At 51.9% G+C, this 13,551-nt stretch overlaps 4 protein-coding genes across 4 annotated transcripts; 3 read left to right on the top strand and 1 right to left on the bottom strand.

Annotated features, from left to right (window-relative positions):
* Nucleotides 1-972: 972 nt before the first annotated feature.
* CCOS01_03431 (peptidase) lies at nucleotides 973-3,887 on the top strand (the record flags this gene model as incomplete). The annotated part of the gene is made up of 3 exons (XM_060451617.1): nucleotides 973-1,672; nucleotides 1,723-2,571; nucleotides 2,629-3,887. 3 exons carry the CDS (start codon nucleotides 973-975, stop codon nucleotides 3,885-3,887), a joined length of 2,808 nt encoding a protein of 935 aa, XP_060317882.1.
* A 749-nt stretch (nucleotides 3,888-4,636) lies between these two features.
* CCOS01_03430 (uncharacterized protein) lies at nucleotides 4,637-5,818 on the bottom strand (the record flags this gene model as incomplete). Its single annotated transcript, XM_060451616.1, has 1 exon — nucleotides 4,637-5,818. One exon carries the CDS (start codon nucleotides 5,816-5,818, stop codon nucleotides 4,637-4,639), a length of 1,182 nt encoding a protein of 393 aa, XP_060317881.1.
* A 1,135-nt stretch (nucleotides 5,819-6,953) lies between these two features.
* Nucleotides 6,954-8,189, top strand: CCOS01_03429 (uncharacterized protein; the record flags this gene model as incomplete). Its single annotated transcript, XM_060451615.1, has 1 exon — nucleotides 6,954-8,189. One exon carries the CDS (start codon nucleotides 6,954-6,956, stop codon nucleotides 8,187-8,189), a length of 1,236 nt encoding a protein of 411 aa, XP_060317880.1.
* Nucleotides 8,190-12,324: 4,135 nt separating this feature from the next.
* CCOS01_03428 (starch binding domain-containing protein) lies at nucleotides 12,325-13,531 on the top strand (the record flags this gene model as incomplete). The annotated part of the gene is made up of 2 exons (XM_060451614.1): nucleotides 12,325-12,426; nucleotides 12,488-13,531. The coding sequence occupies 2 exons, from the start codon at nucleotides 12,325-12,327 to the stop codon at nucleotides 13,529-13,531; spliced, it is 1,146 nt and encodes a 381-aa protein (XP_060317879.1).
* Between the last annotated feature and the right edge of the window lie 20 nt (nucleotides 13,532-13,551).

Genomic DNA, 13,551 nt, shown 5'->3' with positions numbered 1-13,551 from the left:
TACAAGGACTTTTCTAAGTGGTTCTTCGCATTGGGCATTGAAGTGCGAAAACCAAAGTCTAGGGTTCTTCACACTAGTACTTACGCCAAACTTACTAATTCTAGCCCCTTATGACTATCTTAACGGAGAAGGAGTCGCCTAAAGTCAGTTCTCATCAAGACACACATTGGCAATCCCGTTACAGGACATTTTGGCTATATAATTTCCCACAAGCGGCTAGCCACCACATTTTCCACGATGATTAGCACCCGCGTACATCATTCAGAAATTCGGGATGGTTAATCGTGCATTTTCATGCTCAAATGCTTGAGCTGCTCAGCAATGAAAGCCACTGCTACTAAAATCTTCGTAAGATGATGCGTAGATCTATCGGCTCGCGCGGGGTTGTGGTGCTCTTGTGATGTGACAACTCCTAACTTGCCTTCACCTTGGCGTTTGAAGATTGTGAATATTTGATTAGAATGTCAGCCACTTGCATAGATCACGCGATAACAGATTGTTGTACCAGGCAGGTCTGGTCGCGCAAGTTCAGGGTCTTCCGCGTATACGAGATCTTACTTCTCTTCACCTGGGTATTGAAGATTGTGGTACCGGACTGTGACACCGTGATGATCTGGAAGTGAGCCAATTCGTAGATACCTAGTGAACGTACGGTGAACTGAGCTGCCTATTGTGTCAAGCATATTCCGCAATTGCCGTGCCTTAGCGGGAATACGAAAACATACCAGGGTCTGATAACATCACGAACAACCTCAAGATGCAATGCGACGTTGCCCTGCATTGGCTCAAATGTTCTCTTACCACGCCGCGGAATCCGCGGTATTAAGGAGGATCAACTTTATATCAGGTAATCGCATGTACATATAAGCCTGTCGTCGGATTTCAGGTAGCCTACCGTCATGAGATCTTGTTCCCAGCACGCTCGCTGAACATCACTCGCTTCTTCGCTGTTGGTGTATTTCTTCTTCCAGAATGCACCGTCCCTTCGTTCTTGCCAGCTTGGCGCTCTTTTTGAGCCAAGCTGCTGCCTTTGAGGGCAATCTCAGAACCAAACCGGAGCTCATTCCGAATGCATTTGTGGTTGAGCTTCGCGATCCAATAAGTCTCGGCCGCCGTTCGGACGAACACACCCACGTGTCATTCAAGCGTGCGCTCTCGTCCTTGACCTCCTTCGATGTGCGATACGAATACACCAATCATGAACTTTTCTATGGCATCTCGATAAACATTCACAACAATGAGTCTCTCGCTGTGTTGAAGTCTCTACCTGAAGTTGTCAACGTCTCCCCAGTCCAGTTCATCCCACGGCCCCTTCTTGCTATCGATTATGAAAGTCGCTCGGAGTCATCCTCTTCGGTCCATACTTCTCGTAAGCTAGCAAAGAGACAGCAGATTCCCGAGAATAACTTGGACTACAACGTCCCTCACACAATGACTGGAGTTGACCGTGTGCACGCTGCTGGCATCAAAGGAAAAGGAGTTAAGATCGCCGTCTTGGACTCTGGTGTCGACTACTATCATCCTGCCCTCGGCGGCTGTTTCGGACCTGGATGCAAGATCTCGTTCGGATATGATCTCGTTGGTGATGGGTACGACGGATACGGTACCCCAGTTGAAGATGCAGATCCTCTGGCTGCGTGTGTTGGGGGTGGACATGGCAGTCACGTCTCAGGTAAGTTGTCAGTTTAACTTTTGATGTTAGGGCCGATCTGACGGCATTAGGAATCATCACCATGGATTCATCTTCCAACGATACCTTCAAAGGCATGGTGGGCGTCGCACCTGAAGCAACATTAGGTATGTACCGCGTCTTCGGCTGCTCCGGCGGCGTTGGCAGCGACGTACTCGTGGCCGCAATGATGCGCGCCGCCAGCGATGGAGCCCAGATCATCAGCATGTCTATCGGCGGTTTTTCCTCAGTCGGCAACTCGCCAAACGATCCTTACCACGTCCTGATCCAGAAGTTAACGGACAGTGGCATTGCTGTCGTGGCTGCTGCGGGCAATGACGGGGCCAACCTCCCCTTTGCAGTCAACGCGCCTGCCAACAGCCCTGCTGCCATTGCAGTCGGCTCTATCGAAAACACTCTTTTCCAGACGTTTGAGCTGATTGATTCAAATGGCGAACACATTCGTTATGGAAGTCTTTACCCCTTTCCCCTGAACCGCACGCTAATGGCGGTGCACGTCGGCGATGGGGGCGTCCAGGGCAACTTCGGATGCCGGGCGGCGGACTATGATGCCATTGCAAGCAAAGTCACTGGTTCGAAGGAGAACTACGTGATCGTGGTTCGACGTGGACTTTGCGGTCTTTCCTTGATTCAGGATGTTGCAGCTACCGCAGGCTTCAACAACATCCTGACATATCCTGATAAGGACGTTCTTGACAATCCATTTTTGGAGGGATTCAGTGCAAGCTTGCCAAATGCTGCGCGTAGCTTCGGTATAACGACAAACAACAAGATTCAGGTTGGATCTCTGAAAGAGGGATACTCTGTAACGTTTCAAACTGCTGTTCCCCAACTCACACGACAAGCGTGGGGCGGCCAGATGAACAACTTTAGTAGTCCAGGTAGGCTCCCAAGTCGGAAGATAGTGGAAAATGGGATATTCTAACCTTTATCTCCAGGACCTGTGTGGGATTTCAGCCTCAAGCCTCAGATCAGTGCCCCTGGCGGTCAAATTCTGTCGACCTGGCCCCTTGCTGCATCAGGATGGGCGCTGGCTAGCGGCACCTCAATGGCTACGCCGTACCTTTCTGGTGTTCTCGCACTCGTGAAGTCGCGATTTCCGGAACAATCAGTGACCGAGATACTCAACCGTCTCCAGTCAACCTCAAAGCCGACAACTCGCGCCACCCGTAACGATGTTTCGCCTCCTGTTCATCAGGGAGCCGGCTTGGTCGACGCCTACAACGCGATCTTCTATCCTTCATTCATCTCGCCTGGCCAGTTTGATCTCGGTCCCAATGAGATCGTCGCCCGGTCCAGCTACTCTATCAATACTGCAAACCCGTCAGACAAAGCCACAAAGTATACCCTAGGTCACACCCCAGCTCCTGGCATGGCTCGCTACCCTAATCCGGACGTCTCCGAACAGGTCGGATTCTTCAGCAATGTCTATCAACGACTAGCCTCTCTCCCTTTCGCAGCAACTATCAACTTCCCAGAAGGTTCAATAGTCACTCTAGGTCCTGGTGAAAGCAAGACTATTTCCGTGGAGATCGTCCCGCCGCAAAACCTCCGAGCTTTCATGATCCCTTTCTACTCAGGCTTCATCTCCATCTCCTCTGACCATAATGAAAAGCTTTCTATTCCGTACCAAGGGGCCGGGTATAACTACACAGCTGCTCCAAGCTTGGGAACCGATCCTGTGCCGTCTAACGTTCTCATACCCGTTACCGAGTATCCCGTGTTTGGAGCTCCACAGCTTGTCACGTCTGACGGCTTCGGTATTCAGGACTACATCAAGATTGATCCCGCCGAGCTGACCCTTTACTATGCCGGAATGCAGCCTGTGCGGATCGAGAGGCTGGACGTCGTTCGGGCAGACACAGACTTCGAGCCCACGTGGTATGGATTCAATCAGAATAGACCTCTGAACTACACCAAGACAGCGCAGCCTGTCAACGGCACAGTCGCCGGCGCCGAGTTATTGGGCAACCTGTACGTTAACTACAACAATGCGCTTGTGACTAGCTTGTTTGACTCCTGGCCTGTTCCAAGGTTGTGGGACGTCGAGACAGCTTCTGTCCCAATACCTATGTTGAAGGGCGGATACAGACTACTGATATCTCACTTGAAGTATGGTGCGGATGAGACCAAGCCTGAGGACTGGTCTACCTGGATGAGCGGTGTTATCGATGTTCCGGAAGATTACTACCCATAAGGAGATTATGTGGCCAACGAAATCGCACCCTACTCGATAGCAATTGTTGCCAACCGAATTTAATCCTCAATACTGTTTCCTGTCTTAGGCACGGGTGTATTGACACACGCGTTTCCCACTGTTGTGTACCTGTACCGCCAGCATCAGCCCATCAGATCACCAGCTCACATTGTAATGCCATTCGAGACAGGTGCTTCTTATTGCTGTTGTAAAACTGAAGTTAGGCATGAGAAGCATTCCTGGGGGCCAAAACACTCGATGCCGCAAGGCCAGCAAATGGTAGCTGTCGATGAAACAGCTGTTGGCCTGCTGTCCTCAAACTGCCGAGGAAGTTGGATCGAGTTGTTCCAAAGCGGGAACTTCGCTATTCCCGGGGAAAGACTTCAGTGGTTAAACTTCCTTGTCTTGAACCTAAAAATAGTAGGGAAGCCGCGGGCCGTCTTAGCAGAGTTTACAGCTTTATATTGAGACATCCACAATATGCCGTGCGGCAGCATAAATAATGAAGATGATCTGACTCTGCGCTTATATGCGCGGTCAATCTTGGCCCGGCAGGCAGAGACCGCTCTAACTAGAATCCGATATGTTTGTGGTGTGGCGAGTTGAATGTCTGGGAGTCCAGTCTAGCGGCCTTTGCAAGTTAAGGGTATCGGATTACGATTACTGCGTGTATGTACAGGTATGCTTATGCTATTTACATAGGTAACACATCCTCTTCAGTCCAGCCGCTGCACAGCATTGCGCAGTCATCACCACCACCACCATTGCTGCTGCTTCTTGATCCATTTGTGGACCAAAGGAGCGATGTCGAGATTGTTCTTTTCAAGGTGCATGAAGTGGCCATTGCCCTTGATCCCAATTTCACTAAGCTTGATCCACTCCGGCTGGCCACCCACCTGCTTCAGATAATCGATGATACAGTGATCGTAAGTAATGTGGACACTGGCCTCTCCCGTCAAAGCGAGGTACGGTACGCTGGCGATCTTGGGAAGTTTTCGGACAGGTTCCTTTTGAAGGTAGCAGTTACGATGAGCTAACGACGGCTCACCCACAGATTCGACAGTGGCGTTGAGTTCCGCGGCGCTGGATACTGCCGGCTCGTAGTCGACAGGGGTGTTCGTCAGACCCCATGGATTAGCCGCAGTACTGGTCAGACCATAGCCGTACGCGCGAAAGGGGATCGTGGAGGGCTCAACATTGATGTTTCCGGCGAGATGCTGGGGACAATCATTGGAGATGCCGATAGCAAACTTGGAGCCCAGGGAGTGGGAGATGAGGTAAGACTGTGCGCCAATGAGGGAAAGAAGCTCACACCCAGCGGTACGCATGGCTAGCTCTTGGGAGACCTGGCTGGTTGTGTATGGGATGAAGCTCTGCTGGAACTGGTCAAAGAAGGGATCGCCGCGCATACCCGTGCCGGGCCACTGGGTGTGAAGCTGAGACTGGGGGTAGGTGTTGTAGTTCTTGACGCCGGTGAAGCCCATCTCGACAAACTCGGCCGACATGCCTACGGCCATGGTGAAGTTGGCGGCGTTGTTGGCCGTGGATCGGCCGATGCTGTTAGCATCGACGAGGTAAACCTGGTAGCCTTGCTTCAGGAAGTAGGTCGCCCACCCGGGACGATTGTCAGGGGTATTGAGCCATGTGGTTCCCGGAATGCCGCCACCGTGGATGAAGACCAAGGGGGTCGAGCGTAGCGTGAGGATGGGGGTAAGCTTCTCGACGTAGAGCTGGCCGATGGTGATGTTGCCCGTGGGGTCTGGTGCGCTTTGGCCCCCGACGTAGAAGAATTCTCGACTGTGCAACGTCTCTGAAGGTCTGCACGTGGAGCTGACGGCGTTGACGCCGATGCAGCTCCTGTCGGCACTTGAGGTGGCCGTGACCGTTGATGCGGCCAGCGCGAGGGCGGAGAAACCCGCAAATCGGACCATGATTCCTGTGGCTGGCGGGACGTTGAAGCAGTTTGACACACGCCAGACAACAGAGAAGAGGAGCGCGCTAGATGCGCACAGATTTATCTGGCTGGAACACACAAACAGGTCAAACGCGCATCATCATCAGACGAGTAAAGAAAAGGCGAGAACGGGTTCTAAAGCAGGGCTTGCGAACGAGAACTACTGTTAATATACGCTAAACGACCGGAGCTTGATTCGTTTCTGTGTTGGTTCGGATCAAGCCAAACAGGACTCTCCAAATTGCAAATATTGGAGCAACGAACTTTTGAACGCAATCTCGGGGAACTGGGCAAGACTGGGTCCAACACCGTGGAGAGAGAATGTTCCCCTCGACGGACCAGTTTCCCAACCGATCGCAAGCCAAGCCTCTGCCCGCAAGTCACCCCTTGCCAGTCCATCTGCACAAGGCAGAGGCGTGACGTGCTAAAGAAGGGGGAAATCCCGGAACGCTGAGGAACCTCTTTTCAGACTTTCTGACTGCAGCTTTGGGCTTGTCCGATCTTTGACGCCCAGGGCTCACCATTGGACCTGTGCCGCGAACTCGCAGGCCTTCCGGCGTTCGCGTCGCAAGGTAGGCTGCCGACGGCATAGGGTGAAGGAGGGGCCATGACTCGAGATCGCCTCACCCTCCACTTCAGCTGCACGCTCTAAGACAACCTTGACCTTGCGCTTAATTTATGAGCTGGATGGCCACCGCGGGCCTAGGTGGAACACGAGCCAAAACAGCGGCTCGTCTTTCCCAATACTGTTTCCCTCTGTTCACTGTTGTCGCGCAATTTTTGTAATGATACTAGGTACTACGGATAGACTGCGAGTCTATGAGTCTTCGACCTTTCAGCCCATCCCACGTTCCCGGGACTTAATCCACACCATATGGGGTTAACGCTAGCTAGGCCATCACTCATCAAGGAACCTGATCTTGATAACCACGATATGAAACCAACCTAGACTGCGCACCATGATACATCAGATTCTCCGCCATGTTGCTACCTTCCATCTGATCGAATCCATACCATAAAGCGGCCCGGCCTCCCCCCTCCCCATACGGGTGATCCGTTACCACGAGTCCGACCTGCCCCCGACCTCCAGTCCGAACCCCCTACCCTTCGCCATGTCGAACGCAACGACCTCAGCGAAGATCGGAAAACCGCCAAACAACACGAGGGACTACAACATCATCAGGGGTATCTACCGACAGTATGGCGTTACGACACTCGACCCTAGTTTGGGTTACCTCTTCGCCGCAAAGGAGCCCGCGAACGCCGTCCACGAGTCTAAGCAGGGCGCCATCATCGCAGGAATGATTATTGTCCTACTCGCCATCATCGTACCAACAGCAGGAAGACTTTGGGTTCGCGGACGGGGAGCACAAACCAAGTTCGGATGGGACGACTGGGTTATCATAGCGGCGGCAACTCTCGCAGTGGTATATCCGATACTGCAGATCCTCGTCGTCGTCGACGCAGGAGGCGGCACACACACCTGGGAGAACACGTACGACGACTACCAGTTCTACTCCTACTACCTTACTATCTGCCGACTTCTATACTACCCCACGGTCGGCATCATCAAGATATCCATCACTCTCTTCATCAGACGGCTCGTCGACACGGCGTACAGGACGTGGAGAATTCTTGCGGATATTTTCCTCGTCACGGTTGTTGCGTATGTCATTGCTGCCTTGTTCTGGAGCATCTTCCTTTGCAATCCGCCACGAGCTGTTTGGGACAGAGAGTTTGCAGGAGCCTTAGCAGAGCCAGCGACGTGTGGAAACCAGTTCCTCAGTGCGAAGGTCCTCAGCATCATCCACGTGGTGCAGAGTGTCCTCCTCCTCGCAACACCAATCATCATCTTGTGGAGCATTCGTATTGATAGAGGGAAGAAGATTAGACTCTTCATCATCTGGGCTGCGGGAGGGCTGACCGTCACTGGCGGTCTGTTGCAACAGCTGCAGCCATTCACGTCAACTGACATTTTTTGGGACTACACCATCATCTTGAGATGGACGGTGCTCGACATATCCATGGGCATCGTGACGGCCTCACTACCGGTGCTTGACGCGGCCATCATGGGATCGTGGCATGCGGCGAAATCTACACTTGGGCTCTCCAATCCAGACAAGCAGAACAGCAGGGGGACGAAAGGTACCAGAGGAACAAACGTCGAGACAATCAGTTCCGGGCCACGAAAGAATTATGCCAGCTCGGCCGAGAACATCGTCGGCAAGGATGACAGCCTTGAGATGGACGTTATTCAACACAGCGGACCCGACGATACGGGTGACAATCACTCGATTCCAGACACTACGGGCCATGATAGACGGCACAGGGTCAATAACATGGTATGAAGAAACGATCTAGATGATAGAAGTAACATAGTGTAATCGATAGACATAGAAAATTTGTCAAAACACCATTGCTATGCAGATTCCAACCAGAATCCATCGTTCACCACATATTCACAATCACGGCCGATTCCTAAGTCCCCGAAATCCCGACCAGATGTGAGGCGTCAGATGTATGCGCAGAACCGGACCTGGCAGCATCCCGAGAAAACACCCCTGCTCTGTCGTAAGCGAACCCCAGAGACAATTTTGCATGGGCATCATGGGCTCCACGGCTGCCCTCGATTGCCCCCAAAGACTGGCAGAAAAAGCCTGCGCAAATCTTTTGATACATCCCTGAGGCTTTTCCTCGCGAGCAGATTGTCGATCGCCTTGTCCGTGCTTGTTTGAACTCCCAGTCGTAATGTGGGCGTGCCGCGCGTGGATGGGTCCCTGATAAACCGCGGCCGAAGACCCATTTTACCAGGAGACAATGACTCGAACCTAGTTGTTTTTGCTTTTCGATCAGGACTGACCCGAGAACCAGGAATCAATTGACATTTGCCGGACCGGCGCCGGTTCCACCATTAACATCGACGGCCTTAAGTACGTGCGCTGGACTAGGTTAATTAACCACCTAGCACTGCAATTTGAAGGCAATTTCTATATCAGCTCCGGGCGCCTCATGCTGACGGAAGATTGCCAGGAGCGCGGATAAGTATATACCGGCTAAGGCGGCAATGACATGAATCGCTCAGCGACATCGCGCTCCAGAGATGATACCAGAGAGCAAGCTCTTTGGCGATAGGAAAGTGACTTGGAGGCTACGAACGATCGCCAGAGCTCGTATTCCAGTGGCTTGTCTCAAAATTCCACTAGTTGAAAGTATGGCGGCCCAACGGTCGGGCACTCTTCTAACGGCTTTAGAAGTTCAGATGCACAGGTGCTAAAGGCGTTAGACAGCGGGCTACTGGGACACCGGCCATTTCGAGAGTGACATTCAGATTAACTTGATAAGGGGCAATGCTGGACCTTTTGTTGCCATGGAGGCTTCATGGATTACGGAAACGCACCAACAGAAACTCTACACATCATCGGGCTGGGAGAGTATTTGTCCTTGTTAGAATAGCTTCCAATCACAATGAGTTCCCGACCTGCCGCCCATGCCAGAAAACAGCAGACATGTACTTGCTGCAGAATTTGATGTGATACACTTCTACTGAATGCTTCATTTTGAAAACTTCAGGTTAGGATGTATCAATTAGGTTCGAGAATATCAAACATGCCCGTACAGGGCAGTTCGGATCACCATAATGCCCATTTTGGGATGATGGGAGCGAAAACGCTCGGTTGACAACTTGGCACGATGAGATAGATCTCGGAAACCTTACAGCTGTGTCCCCAGTAATCGCTATTATTCGATACTGCGGGTCAGTGGAAGTAGGTGAACTCAAAATACGGGCAGCGGGATTCTGGGATCTCGCTCCCATCAGCATCATTCAAAGCAGGGAAGCCGCGGCGAAATGTAAGCAGTGAGCAAACACACCAGCCAGCCAGTGATCTCGCCCCGAACACGGATGTCGCATAGTCCCAAAGAAAGTCTAAGCTGCGTTCAAGCCGCGGTCTCGCTCCTCGGCAGAACAGTCAATATGTAGATACCGCATACGTGTCTGTGCTGAAAGCCAACTAGATTGATGATTCTCCCTTCCCGTAATTAGGTTTGTTATGAAGATTGGGACTTTCGCGATGAGAGACGCCGTCGCCAAGTGATCTATATTAAAGCGCAAATTGATGCATCGCATGACGTAGCGTTTCATACAACATGGAGTATTCGCGGCTTTTACCCGCGGCTTTGCTAGAGGTGGGTGGGTACTTTCTCATCTATTGTTTGTAAGATACTCAAAGTACTAGATTCTAGGGGTGAGATTTGAACAATTTGCAGTCGAAAAGGGCCATAGTGATAACTTCGACTTCATCTAATGATAATGTTTGAAACCTAGGGGATAGGGCGACGTTTTCCATGAGGTTGAGGTGTAGAGGAAAACAAGTATCAGGCTTCGGGGCCTTGCTGAACACAAGACACGCCTCCCAAGAAGGGATGCAAGCTTGGATCGATGTGGCTCTTGAACGCATCCTGGCACGTGGCAAAAAATGGCAAATACTACAGGAGCATTTATGCGCCTCGCAAAGAAAGAACAGCACCGGCAGTGATCCTTTTGACGAGCTTGGCAGCCCATGGTGACTACCAGTGCATCATGCAGGCAGCATTGACAAGTGCCGAAGTCCACAAACGGCACGAAGAGCTTGAGACAGGCACAGCGACGGAAGAGGTCCTTGTAACCCGACATAATCTTTACAAAAGTACATCCGGATATTAGTAAAGGTAAGATACGTCGAGAGTAGTTAGACCGCTCAGTGGTATTGCTAGAGATGCCGGTGCCTTCCTGTTGAGAGTCTAGACGCAATTCCGGGATGCCTAAATAGTCCCGAAAGCGTTCATCACGAGGCTCTGGACGAATACCATCGGAATTAAAAGACCCGTCAGTGGCTTCAAGCAGATGAAGCATAGTTGTCAACATACATTATTGTCTACATTGACTATCGGTCCGCCACAACACCAACTTCTCAATGGCATCTCATGCGTCAACACCACCACCATGAAGTCGGTCCGTTATAAAAGCTAGAGGTATAGGCGGGGTAGATGACCTGAAATGGAGGGCTTGACCTATGCTTCGTACTAGACAGATACGAGCAGGAGTTGTGGAATAATAAAGTTACACATGAGCGTAATAGGAACTATGATTAGAACCGGAACAACAAAATAAATCGAATTGCTTGAGGAGGCTCAATACATTTAATGACTTGATCTCCTTCAGAAGAATTGAACACTAACAATTTCGCTCATGATGCCACTTACGTCCGTAAACCAGGCCCAAGTGTCCAGCGAGCAAGTAATTTCATACTGGGCCCAGGGGATATTGCAATTATTCAAAACTACCTAACCGATGTTAGCCGTCATATGAGATGTTGATAGCTACTCCCATCACTATATGTATGATAGCGACGCTATCAGTCCGAATTATGTGTGCTATTGACGGTCGAAATAAACTAACGTAGTTGAAACTCCGGTGTTATTGAAGTGCATGTGCTTTCAAATCGTATGTGGTGAAGCAGAACCAGCATGGCCCTATTTCCAGAACGTCCAAAGCTATGCAAAGCTATGCGATGCAAGAATTACGACACTCACAGGAACCTGATTGATCATTCAGGAACAGACAGGAAACATGTTTGCAGAACACGACTCCTCACAAGCATAGAAGTATTACCTGATTAAGCCACCAATAGTAAGATGAGTTGGCCTGCGATCGATGACCTGTATGCAGGAGCCGGGCGTTTTTCGGCAGTATATGTGACAGCGATAGAGCTTGAAATTTACCAGAGTGCATGCCATGATCTGAGAAGGACCTCCAGCTTCGGGCCTTCTATTCAATTTTGAGGTCGTCGTGACCCATCATCTGATGTATAGGGCGGAATGCTACCTCAACTCCTCAAGACTCCGCACAACTCCGCCTTGAACGTGGGCGTAGGGTGTCATCGACCATGCTAAGACCAGGAACTCTCTTGTGCTGCATGTGCTACATCAGGGACCGTGGGGTTGGGCGCATGCAAAGTCTACATAGGTGAACCATTGCAGGTAGGCGTTCGGGTGGCTAGCCACACAGCAGGCCTACTCACCCCGCGGTGGTTGCCAGTTGGAGATATGACAGCCGACACTAACAGAACTTTGCTACCCCGCCATCGCCTGCATAATATTTTGGAGATGCCCCGGACTTCCAGGTCGAGTTTAGGTCCGGGGAAACGTTTACGGGTAGGGCCGTCTCGGTTGGAGGTACTTCGGCGTTGCTTGATGTGATGTGTGCCGGTGGGAGCAGCAAGGGCAAGTTGGATCGTGAGATGTCTAGTAGCATTATAGAAGCATGTGAGTATGCTATGAGCTGCGACGATGTGGGATACCAAATGTGAAATTTGGCATATAAAGCCAAGATGACTCCTCTCAGACTGATGTTGTGAGAGACATAGAGCATCCCTTCTGGAAGTAGCTGTAAGTTGATATCTTGAACGGTCAAACCTCTCACAGGACGCCTGCAAGCCATTCAACATGAAGTCATCCACGACCTTGGCAGTTGCCACCTTCATCTCCTCTGTTTATGGACATGGATATCTGACGATCCCGTCTAGCCGCACTCGTCTCGGGCATGAGGTAAGAACCCAAAAGTAGTATCGAAGACTGCTCCGGCATTGAGCTAACGGACCATCGGCAGGCCGGCATAGATTCCTGCCCCGAGTGCACTATCCGGGAGCCCGTCTCGGCTTGGCCGGACCTCACGGCCGCCACCGTCGGACGAAGCGGTCCCTGCGGCTACAATGCTCGCGTCAGCGTCGACTATAACCAGCCCGGAAGCAACTGGGGCAGCAATGTAGTCGCGACCTACACTCGTGGCCAGACCGTCGATGTCCAGTGGTGCGTCGACAACAATGGCGACCACGGCGGCATGTTCAGCTACCGCATCTGCCAAGACCAGTCCATCGTCGACAAGTTCATCACACCCGGATACCTCCCCACCGACGACGAGAAGCAGGCCGCCGAGAACTGCTTCCAGGCCGGCACCCTCAAGTGCACCGATGTCTCAGGCCAGAGCTGCGACTACAGCCCAGATTGCACCTCCGGTCAGGCGTGCTGGCGGAACGACTGGTTCACCTGCAACGCGTTCCAGGCGAGCAGCCGACGCGGGTGCCAGGGCGTCGACAATAACGCGCTGGGGTCTTGCTACACCTCTATCGCCGGCGGCTACACAGTCACCAAGAAGATCAAGATTCCCGACTATGTCTCCAACCACACTCTGCTGTCGCTGCGCTGGAACTCGTTCCAGACCGGCCAGGTCTACCTCACGTGCGCCGACATCGCCATTGGCGGTGGGGGAAGCACTTCGCCGTCCTCGACACGCACGACCAGCGCCGCGGCGACAGCTACGAGCGGCACTTGCGCGATCGCCAGTACTGTGGCTGTTACTTTCAATGAAATTGTGAAAACGGTTCCAGGCCAGACAATCAAGGTCGCGGGTTCCATTGCTGCACTCGGCAACTGGAATGTGGCATCGGCCCCGGCGCTTTCGGCGGCGCAGTACACCAGCTCGAATAACTTGTGGACCTACACTGTCTCGCTGCCGGCCGGGACGACTTTCGAGTACAAGTTCATCAATGTGGCGTCGGATGGGACCGCGACATGGGAGAGCGATCCGAACCGATCCTACACTGTGCCTCAAAGCTGTTCTACTGCGGTCACGGTCAGTACTAGCTGGAAGTAGAATCAAGGAGGTTCTGCGTG

This window comes from Colletotrichum costaricense (genome assembly GCF_030867565.1).
Source record: "Colletotrichum costaricense strain IMI 309622 chromosome Unknown Scaffold_3.1, whole genome shotgun sequence".
Classification (NCBI taxonomy): domain Eukaryota; kingdom Fungi; phylum Ascomycota; class Sordariomycetes; order Glomerellales; family Glomerellaceae; genus Colletotrichum; species Colletotrichum costaricense.
This window is presented reverse-complemented; position numbering and strand designations above follow the sequence as displayed.